The sequence below is a fragment of the Tupaia chinensis genome, unplaced genomic scaffold, assembly GCF_000334495.1.
Source record: "Tupaia chinensis unplaced genomic scaffold, TupChi_1.0 Scaffold143906_1, whole genome shotgun sequence".
NCBI classification, from domain to species: domain Eukaryota; kingdom Metazoa; phylum Chordata; class Mammalia; order Scandentia; family Tupaiidae; genus Tupaia; species Tupaia belangeri.
This window is the reverse complement of record NW_006203757.1, coordinates 1,574,891-1,590,040: the sequence shown is the minus strand read 5'-3', so window position 1 is coordinate 1,590,040 and position 15,150 is coordinate 1,574,891. Positions and strand designations below refer to the sequence as shown.

General features: G+C 39.7%; 1 protein-coding gene across 1 annotated transcript in view; it reads left to right on the top strand.

The window, feature by feature from the left end:
* The window catches only part of DNAH12 (dynein axonemal heavy chain 12), a 209,317-nt gene that overhangs the window by 107,248 nt on the left and 86,919 nt on the right, over positions 1-15,150 (top strand). The window contains exons 40-44 of the mRNA XM_014582892.1: positions 1,598-1,853; positions 2,383-2,682; positions 3,551-3,729; positions 7,223-7,415; positions 11,202-11,363. Of these exons, the coding sequence (XP_014438378.1) occupies positions 1,598-1,853; positions 2,383-2,682; positions 3,551-3,729; positions 7,223-7,415; positions 11,202-11,363 (1,090 nt within the window). The remainder of the gene's footprint in view (positions 1-1,597; positions 1,854-2,382; positions 2,683-3,550; positions 3,730-7,222; positions 7,416-11,201; positions 11,364-15,150) is intronic.

Here is a 15,150-nt window from a genome sequence, read left to right as displayed (position 1 = left end):
CACGCACCCTACAGTGAAAATCTCTCCAAAAAAAAAAAAAAAGAATTATTTTATTTAACTTTATTTATTTATTTAAATCTGACCAGAGATAGAGGGAAAGTAAGAAAGCAAGCCACCAGGTCCAAGACTCAAACCAGGGTCAGCCATGTGGGAGTCCAGCGTCTGTAACCACCACGCCACCTGCCGGGCCCTTATCTTTAGTTTTGTGTAGTTTGAAAATGGTGTGCCTTGGTACAAACTTTTTGTTTTGGGGGTTTTTGCTGAGCTTCCTGGGTTTGTGGTTTGGTGTCTGACATTTATGTCTGTATTATTCAACTACTTCTTCTGTTCCTTTTTCTCTGATATTTACATTATTCATATGTCACACCTTTTGTCGTTATTTCACAGTCCTTGGTTATTTCTCATTTCAGTTTTTGAAGTTTCTATTGACACATCCTCAAACTCAGAGATTCTTTCTTCAGCTCTGTTCGGTCTACCTGTAAGCCCCTTAAAGGCATTCTTCTTTTCTTTTACAGTGGGGTTTGTTTTTGTTTTATTTTGTCTCTTTTAGCATTTTTTTTTTGGTTGCTGTTGTTTTTTCTTAGCATTTCCATTTCCCTGCTTGCACTGCCATCTATTCATGCACCTTATCTACTTTATCCTGTAACGCTCTTAGCATATCAATCATGGTTGTCTGAAATATTCAGTCTAATAATTCTAGTATACCTACTGTGTATATACCTTGCTCTGTCTCTGAAAATCATGTTTTTTGCCTTTTAGTATGTTTTGTCATTTTTCCTTGGTAGCTATATGTGATGTACTAGGTAAAGTAAACTGCAGTAAATTGACTTTGAGTAATGTGGCAGTCAGCTCTGAGGGAAGAGGAAGTGTTCCTTAGTCCTATGATTAGGTCTTAGTCTTTCAGTGAGCCTGTTCTCTGAACTGTGACTTCCCAGGTTTTCTCAGCCTTCTTTTCCCCCCTGACATGGGATAAAATGGTTAGAGAGAGTTGGAGTTGAGTATTTACCTTTTGCCACATGGAAGGCTGTAGGACGCTTATTTCCAGCTATGAGAGGATTGCTCACTCACACATGGTTCTGAATTTGCAGTGAGAAAAGGAAAAGTGGCATCAGATTGGAAAAAAAGTAGGAGGAAGAAAAGAAAGGGCAAGAGGAATGAAATACACAGAGTCTGGACATCAGAGTCAGTGTCACTAGGGAGAAATAGATTTCTGCTTTAAAAAAAATGTTGGTTGACCCAATAGCTTAGTGGTTAAAGGAACAGGATCCCACGTTACCCTTTGGGTCCTAGACACACTGGATATGTGTGTATGTGTGTCCCAGGTCCTGACAAGGTGAAGAAATGGAGGAGAATGGGTTGTGGCATAACCACGCATTAACCATGGGGTAACTTGAGGGTCCGGGGGTGGTGGGAGAAATGTGCCTTCTCTTTTTTTTGGCAAGTGCATGCACCCTCTGGCAATTAAAAAATATAATTTTCTATTACTTAAAGCATTTTCTGAAGTTACTCCTCTTAGAGAAGGTAAAATCAGATTAAATTTCTATGTGAATTTCTGTCTTTCTAACACACTGTTAAAATTGCTTTATGTGCTTTCAAGGTATGACCTTAAGGACACAAGTAAGATCACACTGGTTGACATAGAGCTGATGGCTGCCATGGGACCTCCAGGCGGTGGAAGAAATCCAGTTACTCCCCGTTTTATTCGACATTTCAACGTTTGCACTATTAATTCTTTCAGTGATGAAACTATGATCCGAATCTTTTCATCAATTGTAGCATTCTACCTTAGGACACATGACTTTGCTCCGGAATACTTTGTAATTGGGAACCAAATAGTCAGTGGGACTATGGAGGTGAGCAAACAGTGCAGTATAAAATGTGCAGTGTTATGTATTTCCCTCATTTTTCCCCTCCTTTTAACTTTTTAAAAAATGTTAGCCACCTAGTTTTTATCTTTAGTCTCAGAGAAATTATTTAGAAGATTTGAGAGCAGGAAGATTACAGGCTTTGAAATTAGGAAATTAATGGTGTTACACTTTGACTGCTTCAGAATGAGTTATCCAATTGCACTTTCTGCTAAAGCTAACTATTTAACTGAAGTCATTCAACTAAATGGAACAAACATAACTGAGAAATGGAAGTATGTCACTTCCTGAGCTGGGAGGGAATCAGAGAATATTAAGTTCCCTCTGTTTTATAATCACTGGTTCAGTGCTATAAGTGAAAGCAAACATGGATACCATGCTCGCTAGGCTTGGTGTTACTCAGTTTTCCAAGCCCATGCATTCTGATAGGATAAACGGTCTTATACACTATACCTTTGTTACATGACTTTGCTGATTACAAGCATTTTATTTTCTTTGTTGCCTTTTTCCTATTCAGGTATATAAACAATCTATGGAAAATCTTTTGCCCACTCCCACAAAATCCCATTACACTTTCAACTTGCGTGATTTTTCACGTGTCATCCGAGGCTGCTTACTCATTGAACGAGATGCTGTGGAGAGCAAGCACACTATGATCCGCCTGTTCGTGCATGAAGTTCTCCGAGTGTTTTATGATCGCCTCATTAATGATGACGATCGAAGCTGGCTGTTCAGACTAACCAAAACTGTTGTAAAGGACCATTTTAAAGAATTATTTGATAGTATCTTTTCACATTTGAGGAAAGGAAATGCACCAGTGAGTATACGTAGTAATTAGAAAATATTACAATACCATGCACTGTTACAATTAACTTAGCTTCCAAAAATATTACTGCTTTTTAATGAACATATTATTTTAGCTTTCTTCATAGGAAGAGATTTATTTTGAGGAGAACTGTCTTCAGAAGAGTGTATGTAACATAGAACTTATGTAAAAAATAAAACTTTAGATGATAGGAATTAAATGGTCTAGTAGATATAAAGTGCTTACCGTGGTGCCCATCTGTTAGACTCAAATGAGAATCAGTCAGAATGACTTTTCCAGGCTCTAGGAAAAAAAGATACTGACAGGGAAAAAAATGTTCCTTTAAAAAAATTTTATTGTCTGGAAAGTCATGATGTATTTTTCTGTTTTTTTTTTCTATGTGAAAATGCATTATGACTTTCCCAACAACCCCAAAATTTCAGAAATTGAATTTATAATGGGAATCAGCAGTTAGCGTAATGGCTATGTCGCTGGACTCCCACGTAGTCAACTGCGGTTCAAGTCCCAGACCCGGTAGCTTAAAATTCACACCGGGCGCGTGTGTGTGCATGCCCAAGATCCCGAGATGAGAATGGAGGAGAAGGGATTGCGGTGTGACCATCCCCCCGGGGGGTGATTTCTCGCTTTCTGTCTCTATGTCTCTGTCTGTCTGGCAAGCGCACACGCCCTATACCGAAAACCTATCCAAAAAAAAAAAAAAAAAGAGAAGAAATTGAATTTATAAGTATATTATTTATTACCCTAGTGTTTAAAATAATTACCTACTCAATAATCATTCTATAACATGGATAAAACAAAACTTCATACAACACTTTTTATTTTAGAAAAATTTTTAAGTTTTATAATTTCCTGATTCTAGGTAACTGAAGAAGACTTAAGAAATCTCATGTTTGGTGACTATATGAATCCTGACCTTGAAGGAGATGAGAGAGTTTATATTGAAATTCCAAATATCCATCATTTTAGTGATATTGTGGACCAGTGCTTAGATGAGTATAATCAAACTCATAAAACAAGAATGAACCTTGTAATTTTTAGGTATCTACATTTGCATTGGTGCTTATTTGTGAAACTGTATTATGAAATATTTTGAATATACAAAGTATAAAGAAAAATACAATGAGTAACCTTGTCTTTATTGTTCAACTCAAAGCATAAAATATTAGCAACTGACTCCGTCAAGAATGCTTCTCTGTTTTTCACTCGTGCACACATACATTCTCCATCATGAAAATCTCATTTTAACAATTTACTCGATGTCCTCTGTTGTAGTCAGTGCTTCCTGAACTATATTTACTGCAATATCTTACAGTGGTAAAAAGAAAGTACATGTTTCTTTGGATTTTTATGGTACATGTGTGTGTTCTTTAACATACACATAGTCTTTTTCCATGTTTTAAAACTGCATATATATGGTATCATGTTGGATATCCCTCTGCAGGTTGTCTTATTCCATTTTTTTGTGAAAGTCACAAAAAATGAATTTTTACTACTGTATTACATTCTATTCTATAATTATACCACAATGTAGGCACTCTTCGGAGATAAACTTTTATGTGACTCCTGGTTTTTGCCTTACTGAAAAAAAACAATGCCAGGGCCAGCATGTGGTATGATGGTTAAGGCACTAGATTCCCACATGACCGACTGCAATTCGTGTTCTGGACCTAGCAGTTTGAAAATCATGCTGGGCACATGTGTTCACCTGCCCAAAACTGCAGGAGGAAAGTGGAGGAGAGGGATTGTGGTATGGACCTCCCCCCCAGGGAGTGATTTCTCACTTTTCCTCTCTCTCTCTCTCTCTCTTTCTCTTTCTCTCTCTCTCTCTCTCTGGCAAGGGCACTACCGAAAACCTATCCAAAAAAAAAAAAAAAAGAGAAGAAATTGAATTTATAAGTATATTATTTATTACCCTAGTGTTTAAAATAATTACCTACTCAATAATCATTCTATAACATGGATAAAACAAAACTTCATACAACACTTTTTATTTTAGAAAAATTTTTAAGTTTTATAATTTCCTGATTCTAGGTAACTGAAGAAGACTTAAGAAATCTCATGTTTGGTGACTATATGAATCCTGACCTTGAAGGAGATGAGAGAGTTTATATTGAAATTCCAAATATCCATCATTTTAGTGATATTGTGGACCAGTGCTTAGATGAGTATAATCAAACTCATAAAACAAGAATGAACCTTGTAATTTTTAGGTATCTACATTTGCATTGGTGCTTATTTGTGAAACTGTATTATGAAATATTTTGAATATACAAAGTATAAAGAAAAATACAATGAGTAACCTTGTCTTTATTGTTCAACTCAAAGCATAAAATATTAGCAACTGACTCCGTCAAGAATGCTTCTCTGTTTTTCACTCGTGCACACATACATTCTCCATCATGAAAATCTCATTTTAACAATTTACTCGATGTCCTCTGTTGTAGTCAGTGCTTCCTGAACTATATTTACTGCAATATCTTACAGTGGTAAAAAGAAAGTACATGTTTCTTTGGATTTTTATGGTACATGTGTGTGTTCTTTAACATACACATAGTCTTTTTCCATGTTTTAAAACTGCATATATATGGTATCATGTTGGATATCCCTCTGCAGGTTGTCTTATTCCATTTTTTTGTGAAAGTCACAAAAAATGAATTTTTACTACTGTATTACATTCTATTCTATAATTATACCACAATGTAGGCACTCTTCGGAGATAAACTTTTATGTGACTCCTGGTTTTTGCCTTACTGAAAAAAAACAATGCCAGGGCCAGCATGTGGTATGATGGTTAAGGCACTAGATTCCCACATGACCGACTGCAATTCGTGTTCTGGACCTAGCAGTTTGAAAATCATGCTGGGCACATGTGTTCACCTGCCCAAAACTGCAGGAGGAAAGTGGAGGAGAGGGATTGTGGTATGGACCTCCCCCCCAGGGAGTGATTTCTCACTTTTCCTCTCTCTCTCTCTCTCTCTTTCTCTTTCTCTCTCTCTCTCTCTCTGGCAAGGGCACACACCCTATGGCAAAAACCTTAAAAAAAATGCCATCAGCGTTTATGTGCATGTATGCTTAAGTGCATGTATGCTTAAGTACATGTGTGAGAAGTTCTCTAGGCTATATTACTAGAAGTAGGATTATTTCATGGCATATAAGCATCTTCAATTTTACTAAGTTTGGTCAAAATATCTTCAAAAATATTTACTAATTTGTAAAGAGTTTCCATTATTCTTTACCATTGCCAACACTTAGGATTGCCATACTTAGTAAGTTTCCCTCATTTAGGTAGAGTGGAATGCTATCTCATTTTTTTAAAGAGAGATATTTTTATTATAGGATGCATGTGTTCACTAGAGAGAAAGAGAGAGAGAGAGAAACAAGAAATCACCCCCCTCAGAGGGGATGGCCACACTGCATTCCCTTTTACTCCATTCTCCTGGGATTTGGGGCAGGCACATACACATATGCCCAGTGTGAGTTTTAAGCCACTAGGTCTGGGACTTGAACCATGGTCGATTACATGGGAGTCCAGCAACATAACCATTATGCCACCTGCTGGTCCCTATTGTAGTTTTAATTTTAATCTCCCTTATTACTAGTGAGAGTGTCTTTTTAAAATTCATTTTCTAGATAACTAATCTTTTATTTCTCACACAAAAACCCTAAAATGAAGAGACTGAATAAATGTATCTAATAAAACCAATAGCATACTACCAGTTAAGTGGTTACAATTTCACTTCATTTGCATAACTTGTATATTACATTTCCTGAATTTGAATTTCTTTCTTTCTTTCTTTCTGTCTGTCTGTCTTTCTTTTTTCTTTTTAGTTGTTTTGCCATAGGGCATGTGTGCTTGGCAGGAAAAGACAGAGAGAAGGAAAGTGAGACATCACCTTCCCAGTGGGGATGGTCACATCACAATCCTTTCTCCATTCTCCTCCCAGAACTCTGGGCACACACGACACATGTCTGATATAACTTCACGCCACAGGTCTGGGACTCAAACTGTGGTTGGCTATATGGGAATCCAGTGCTTTAACCACCATGCCACCTGTTGGCCCTGAATCTGAATATTTTTTTAGATTTTTGCTATAGGGCACATGCACTTGCTGGAGAGACAGAGACAGAGAGACAGAAAACAGGAAATCACCTCCGAGAGGGGGATGGTCATGCCTCAATCGCTTCTCTATTCTCCTCTCAGGATTTTGGGCATGCATGCACACACACTTGGAGTGAGTTTCAAGCTGCCAGGTCTGGGACTTGAACCATGGTCAGCTATGTGGGAGTCTAGCAACGTAACCATTATGGTCCCTGAATTTGAAATTTTAATTAGCCTTCCTCTACATCAAATTATCCAGTTGTAACTGCTGAAAAATCACATTTTTTTAGTAGTAAGTAAGCTCTTTAAAGTTGGGATAGTAACATGAGACAACAAAGTCATACTCTTCTAGAAAAGTAAAATGATAGTTGCATGTAAGTATACATTTACATATGTATGATCGTGTATAATAAGATTGTTATTTTGTGGCAGGTATGTTTTGGAACACTTATCAAGAATATGTCGAATTCTAAAGCAGTCTGGTGGAAATGCTTTGCTTGTTGGACTCGGAGGGAGTGGTCGTCAGTCTTTAACTCGCCTGGCTACATCAATGGCAAAAATGCAGATTTTCCAACCAGAAATTTCTAAGAGCTATGGTATGAATGAATGGAGAGAAGATATAAAGGTAAAATTATGAAGAAATCTAGTGTCTAAAATTATAGTGGTGCTTTTTTAAAAAAATTTTGCTATAGGTCACATTAACTTGCTAGAGAGAGATGCAGGGGTGGGGGGCAGTGGTAGTGAGAAATCACTTTCCAGGAGGTTAGCCATCCCACAGTCACTACTCCTCCATTCTCCTCTCAGGATGTGAGGTACACATGCACACATGCCGGGCATGTGCCTCAAGCCACCAGGTCTGGGACTTGAACCGCACTGTTGGCCATGTGGCATCCAGCTGCCCCAACCACCATGCCATTGGCTTTCCTGCAGTGCATTCTTTTACCCCTGAAGAGAGAGCCAGCTGTGCAGCTGCTTAGTGAGAGTGGTAGTGACCATGATATTCTGTCCATAGAGCACTGCTGTGCGTGCTGAACACCGTCCTGAGTGCTTTATGTACATGGCAGGTGCAGCAGGTGTGGTCGTCTCTGTGTTTACTGACAAGGACGCTGACGCTGAGGGAATGATGCACAGTAGAGCAAGGATCATATTGCCCATTCCACTGCTATCACTGCTGCTGCTGATTGTACTCTTGTTCTGGTTCACAGAAAACCTATTTCAGATAAATTTAGGGGTCCAGGACTGGTCCCATAGCCTCGTGGTTAAAGGAACATGGCCCACTGCAGTTCAAATACTGGCACCCAGTGACTTGAAAAACATACTGGGTGTACATGTGTCAGTGCCCAACATCCTGACAGGATGCAGAAATGAAGGAGACGGGATTGCCACATGACCATGCCCCACTGGGGGCACTTTCTACCTCTCCCTTTCTCTGACTTTCTGGCAAGTGCATGTGCCCTCAGGCAACTGAAAAAGAGCCCAACAGACTATCAAATACGGATCTCACAATGATGATGTCATTAATAGCAGTCTTTCCTCAGAGCTGTGTTGCTGTCCCACTAACCAGTGGAATAGTGGAGTGCATGCTTGGGGCTTGATCCTCATATGCCTGAGATCTACAGTCCCCAGCAGAGAGAAGATTCAAAGTGAAGTAAGGAAGGGAGGTGTTACTGGCTTCATTCATTTTTCTCTGATCATTATGTACTAAATTTCTCCATCCTAAAAGTGGGGACAGAGAAATGGATTTTTCTTGGCCGCTTGCATGTGGAAATGTTAGGATCCAAGCTGATGCAAGGAGGTCTATATAGACTTGAGAGGAAAAATTAGTCATTGTTTATTTCCTGCTACACCACAGAGGGGAAATTTTGATGCATTTACTACCAAACGAACTAGTAGACTTAAAAGCAGTACACTTCATGTACTGCTTCAAAGTAGCAAGAACTTAGATTTTTTTCAGTCAGACCAATTCAGCTGTAATTCCTGTCTCACATGATTTGTTGGCTATGTTATATTGTGCACATTACTGAATATCTCTGTTCTTTGGTTTCTGTGGACTTGTTTCTTCTAGGTTATTCAATTTGTTGGCATGCAATTGTTTATAATGTTCTACTGTAATCCTTTTTTCCCCCCTATGGCATAAATTATAATATTCCCTCTTTCTTTTCTGTTTTTAGTTATTTATAACCTCTCTTTCTGTTTTCTTTTTTAAAGAATTGTTTTATTTAACTTTATTTATTTATTTATTTATTTACTTACTTACTTACTTACTTACTTACTGGGGGATGGGGGGAGAGGCTTTTGCTATAGGATGCGTGCACTTGCCAGAAAGACAGAGAGAGACAGAAAGCGAGAAATCACCCCTCAGAGGAGATGGCCACGCCACAATCCTTTCTCCTCCATTCTCCTCTTGGGATTTTGGGCATGCACGCACACACGTCTGGTGTGAGTTTAAGCCACCGGGTTCAGGACTCAAACTGCGATCATTTACATGGGAGTCCAGTGATGTAGCCGTTAGGCCATATGCTGGTCCCTTATTTATTTTTATTTTTATTTGACCAGAGAGGGACAGAGTGAGAGACAGAGAGAAAGAAAGCAAGAAAGCAAGCTGCCAGGTCTGGAACTCAAACCACTGTCAGCCGTGTGGAAGTCCAGCTCCCTTAACCACCACACCACCTGCCAGCCTCTCCTCTCTTTTTTCTTAATCTAGCTAAGATTTTTTATTACTGTTGTTGATCTTTTCCAAAACCCTGAGTTTAATAGATTTTTAAATTTTGTTGTTATTATTATTATTTTTTAATTTGACCAGAGGGAGACAGAAAGGGAAAGTGGAAGCAAGCCGCCAGGTCCAGGACTCAACCCATGATCAGCCATATGGGAGTCCAGCACCTCAACCACTATGCCACTCGCTGGCCCTGAGTTTCAGTGATTTTTTTAAAATGGATTTTCTCTTCTCCATTTCATTCATCTCTGCTCTGATATTTATTATTTCTTTCCTTCTCTTAACTTCAGGTTAAATTTGTTCTTTTTCCAGCTCCTGAAGAGGTCAAGTTAAGTTGTTGTTTTGAGATCCTTCTTCCTTTTTCATATGTTTAAAGCTATAAACTTCCCTCTTAGCACTCCTTTAGCTGCATCCCATAAGTTTTCATATATTGTAGTTTTGTTTTCATTCGTCTCAAAATATTGCCCAATTTCCCTAGTGATTTCTTCACTGACTTACTGATTGCATGTTATTTGATTTCTATGCATTTGTGGATTTTCTAGTTTTCTTTTTGCTATTGATTTCCAGTTTTGTTTCACTGTGGTTAGACAAATAAGTTTTTTTAAAGTTTTGTTTGTTTTTGCTATAGGACACATGCACTTACTAGAAAGAGACAGAAAGAGACATAGGGAGAGGAAGTGAGAAATGACCTCCCAAGGAGTATGGCCACACCACAGTCCTTTCTCCTCCATTCTCCTCTCTGGAGTTTGGTCATACACACACATGCCCAGCATATTTTTCAGGCTGCTTGTCCTGAAACTGGACTTTAATTGCAGAGTTGGCCATGTGGGATCTGGCACCTTAACCACCACACCACCTGGTCCCAGAAAACATACTTTCTAGGATGTCAGTCTTAAAATTTGTTAAAACTTGATCTATCCTAGGGAATGTTTCATGTACACTGCAGAAGCATGTGTATTCTGCTTTTGTTGAATAGTGTTCTAAGCATATCTGTTGGATCTAATTGATTTGTAATGTTCAAGTCCTATATTTCCTTATTGATCTTCTATCTGAAGATCTTCATATTCTTCCCAGCACACTACTGAGCCCATATTTTTATACTATTTGGGGATCTGGGTTGTAGTTGACCACAAAAATTCCCAGTTCAAACTACTCTTAAGTGAAATAGGGAGTTATTGACTTATCATACTGAAGGATCCAGAGGTAGGTAGACTTTTGACATGGTTGAGTTCAGGGCCTCAGATTATGTTCTCAGTAATATTCATTCTATAATATCTCCTGGTCCTACTTGCTTCTGTTGGTTTCTTTCCCCAGTGGGCTTTTTCCATGAGGCAATGCAGTCGACCCTAAGTAGTTTAGATTTCTGGCCTTTGTATCTTCTTCAAAATGCCAGGGGTTCTTCCTGTTATCTAGTCCATCTCAGTCGCTGAAACAAAACTGTGATTGGACCCTACTTAAATTATGTATCTTCCTCTAAAACAATGATTATGTCTAGGGAACTAGGAAACTGACCATTTTCTAAACTCCCACCTAGAGGGTGTGAGAAATGGAAGCCCTCATTGGCAGCCCCCACCCCCAAATGGGGAGAGGTATTGCCCTAAAGTCAAGATGGTGCCATCAAAAGGAGAAGAAGAAGGAAAGCAAAAACAGTTAATGTTGCCAACATTCTGCTTATTAGCACATTTTTATTTTAAGGTACTGTTAAAGAATGTGGGCATGAGGGGCCAGAAGACTGTCTTTCTAATCACAGACACTCAGATTAAAGCGGAAGCATTTCTGGAGGATATTGACAGTGTGCTCAATACTGGAGAAGTGCCTAACATTTTTGCAGCAGATGAAAAACAAGAAGTGATGGAGGTAAATGTCTTTTGGGGGATGGGAGGATGCTGCTCCCAGCACAAGGATTTGCTCATCTTAAAAACTTTTCTGTGTTCTTCTGGATAAATATAGCTTGTACAGATATGTTTGGTAATTAAAATTTTAAAGTATATTAGTTTAATCATTTGGGAGGTGAATTTTAAATTGCTTTCACCTTAGTCATGAGCAGAATTATTATTTTATAATTCCTATCTTCATACTGTTTGTAGTTTATTTCACCTATTTGATGTTACTTAACATGTTTTATTAATGATTAGAGATTTTAAAATCATCTCTTATATTGGTGTAAGAAAACATGACTTTCGGGGCTGACAGGTGGCATGGTAGTTTAGGTGCTGGACTGCCACGTGGCCAACTGCAGTTTGAATCCCAGACCTGGAGGCTTGCTTTCTCTCTCTCTCTCTCTCTCTCTGCTTAAATTGTATAATAATAATAACAATAATTTAAAATGAAATAAATATTTATTTTAAAAGAAAAAGAAAACATGACTTTCATGCTACTTGATTAGCCTTTATGGCTTAACCACTGGTTAGTAAATTTTTGAAAAGTCTTAATAAAACAGCTTGTTTTATAGCTCTGATGCATCTTTAAGTCATGCTTTGTGATTTAATTGACAGAAAAATACAATTGTGAAGCATCCACAACCACCAGGTGGCACATACACTGGCCCCCCTTTCTTTTCTTTTCTTTATTTTTTTAAGAGAGATTTTTGCTGTAAGGTGCATGTGCTCACTGGAGAGACAGAGGGACAGAAAGTGAGAAATCACCCTCAAGACGGGATGGCCACACCACAGTTCTTCTCCATTCTCCTCTTGGGATTTTAAGCACACACACATCTGGCATGAGTTTTAAGCCACTGGGTCTGGGCCTAGAACTGTGGTCAACTACATGGGAGTTCAGCGATGTAACCATTACACCATCTGCTGGTCCCTGCCCCCATTTCTAACACTGTCCCCCATGCAATCTCTTCTAATAATTTCCCCCTTTCTTGTTACCATAACTACTTTTATCCACAGAATGTATCACTAACACCTGGATTTTTTTTTTTTTTTTGGAGAGGTTTTTGCGATAGGGCGCGTGCACTCGCCAGACAGACAGAGAGAGACATAGAGACAGAAAGTGAGAAATCACCCCCAGGGGGAATGGTCACGCCACAATCCCTTCTCCTCCATTCTCCTCTCGGGATCTTGGGCATGCACGCACATGCGCCCGGCATGAGTTTTAAGCCACCGGATCCGGGACGCGAACTGCGGTCAACTATGTGGGAGTCCAGGGACATAGCCATTACACAAACTGCTGGTTCTCTACACCTGGATATTTTATTCTCAGCTTCCAGCAGGTGATAACATTTGGAGTGAAATGGTCTCGCTGGTAGGTCAAGCACTCTGCTTCTCTCTTCCATAGAATGGAAGTGCAGATAATATTAATAGTTTTTCAAATATATAAGGATAGGGTGAGGTCAGAGGATAAAACAAAATAAAGCACTTATGTAGTCAGGCACTTAGAAAATCCTCAGTAAATGGTACATTACAAGTACATGGCCTATGATGGGGAAGGAGAAAAGAAAAAAGTAATGAAAATTACTGCTTTTATCTAGGAGATGCAGCCAAGGCTGCTGACAAATGGTGAGTCTTCTAATTCACGGGCGCTTCCGTACTCCCAGACAAAGAATAGTCATCTTTGAGGAACGGAATTTCCTAAGCTTTGGTAGACCTTCCTCCTTGCTTTAGCTGATGCCTTCATTGTCCTTGCCTCAGCCTATGGGGTGAAGGGATGTGGAATCCCAAGTGGAAGTGGGTGGCAGGTTGAGAAAAAATAGACAGACAGCCTGACTTGTAGAGATGGCAGGGACTGGGCAGACTAGGCATCTCTGATGGAGAATGCCATGGCACTGAGTCATTCCCAGGTTTATTCTTCGTGCAGAAATAGAGAAAGCAAAGCAGAAAGTAAAGCCAGGTATTCTCTATTGTAGTGACTGTGGAGCGTCTTGCTTCCACGGTTCTTGCGTCTTGTGGTTCTGTACAGGTTTCCCCAGCCTTCTCTGGCTGGTGCTCAGCTTCCTTTTGTTTACACTGCCCTGCAGGCTATAGCACAGTATGTCTTTGTTAGAGCTTTCGCTTGCCCTACAGCATTAGCACAAAGACCTTATCTACCTTAAAGGTCACTAGTGGCCAGTCAGATCTGGCAGCTCCCTGCAGTCTTTGCTTCCCATCCTTTGGCCAATAAATTGTCCACTGCTTCACTATTTCTACTGAGTAGCTGGAATAGTCATGACATACCTTTTCTATATTTTTCTATGTAAAAATGCTTCACGACTTTTCTTTCTTTTTTTTTTTTTTTAGAAGTTTTTGCTATAGGGCGCGTACACTCACCAGACAGAGAGAGACAGAGAGATAGAAAGCGAGAAATCACCCCCCAGGGGGGATGGCCACGCCTCAATCCCTTCTCCTCCATTCTCCTCTCGGGATCTTGGGCACTCATGCACATGCACCCAGCGTGAGTTTAAGCCACCGGGTCTGGGACTCTGGGATGCGAACTGCGGTCGACTACGTGGGAGTCTAGCAACATAGCCATTATGCTAACTGCTCGTCCCCTTCACGACTTTTCTAACAACCATATACTTTAGATTTTCATATTGTGTGTGTGTGTGTGTGTGTGTGTGTGTGTGTGTGTATTTTCAAAATTTAACAAAGAGAGGAGCCAGCAGATGGCATAGTGGTTACATCACTAGACTCCACATGTTTGACTGTGGTTCAAGACCTGGACCCGGTGGCTTGAAAATCATACCAGCGGCATGAGTGTGCTTGCCCAAGATCCAAGGAAAAGAATGAAGGAAAACGGATTGCAGCATGGCCATCCCTCTTGGTGGGTAATTTCTCACTTTCCCTCTCACAGTCTCCGTCTCCCTTTCTTCAGCAAGCACACACACCTGATGGCAAAAACCTCTAAAATAGAAAATTTAACGAAGAGAATGTTGTTAAAAATACTGTTGCACAACTTTTTTCCCCATTTCTTTCTTTATTTATTATTGAGATTTTTTTTTGTTTGTTTTGTTTTGTTTTGTTTTTGCTATAGGGCGAGTGCGCTCACCAGAGAGACAGAGAGACAGAAAGCGAAAAATCACCCCCTGTGGGACGGGGATGGCCACGCTTCCTTCTCCTCCATTCTCTTCTCGAGATCTTGGGCATGCACGCACATGCGCCTGGCACAAGTTTAAGCCACTGGGTCCAGGACTTGAACTGCAATTGACTACATGGGAGTTCAGCGACATAGCCATTACGCGAACTGCTGGTCCCTATTTTTAAAAAATTTTTTGAGAGATTTTTTGGTATAGGGCATGTGTGCTCACTGGAGAGACAGAGTGAGACAGACAGAAAACAAGAAATCATCGCCTGTGGGGTAGGGCGCGGGCAGGGGGGTGGCCATGCTACAATCCCTTCTCCTCCATTCTCCTCTCAGGATCTTGGGCACGCACGCACACGCGCCCTGCGTGAGTTTTAAGCCACGGGGTCCGGGACACGAACTGCGGTTGACTACATTGGAGTCCAGCAACATAATCATTACACTATCTGCTGGTCCCTTCCCATTTATTTTATATTGCTAATCTGTCTATAGCCCATACAGAGATGTATCTTATTATTTTTAACAGTTATACAAAATTTTAGCATGTATATGTTTAATGTTTTTAACCAATCCTTTAATGATATATACTTTAGTTTCCCTTTTTTTTTTTTTTTTTTTACCCGCCAAAAAAGAATGTTGGGGG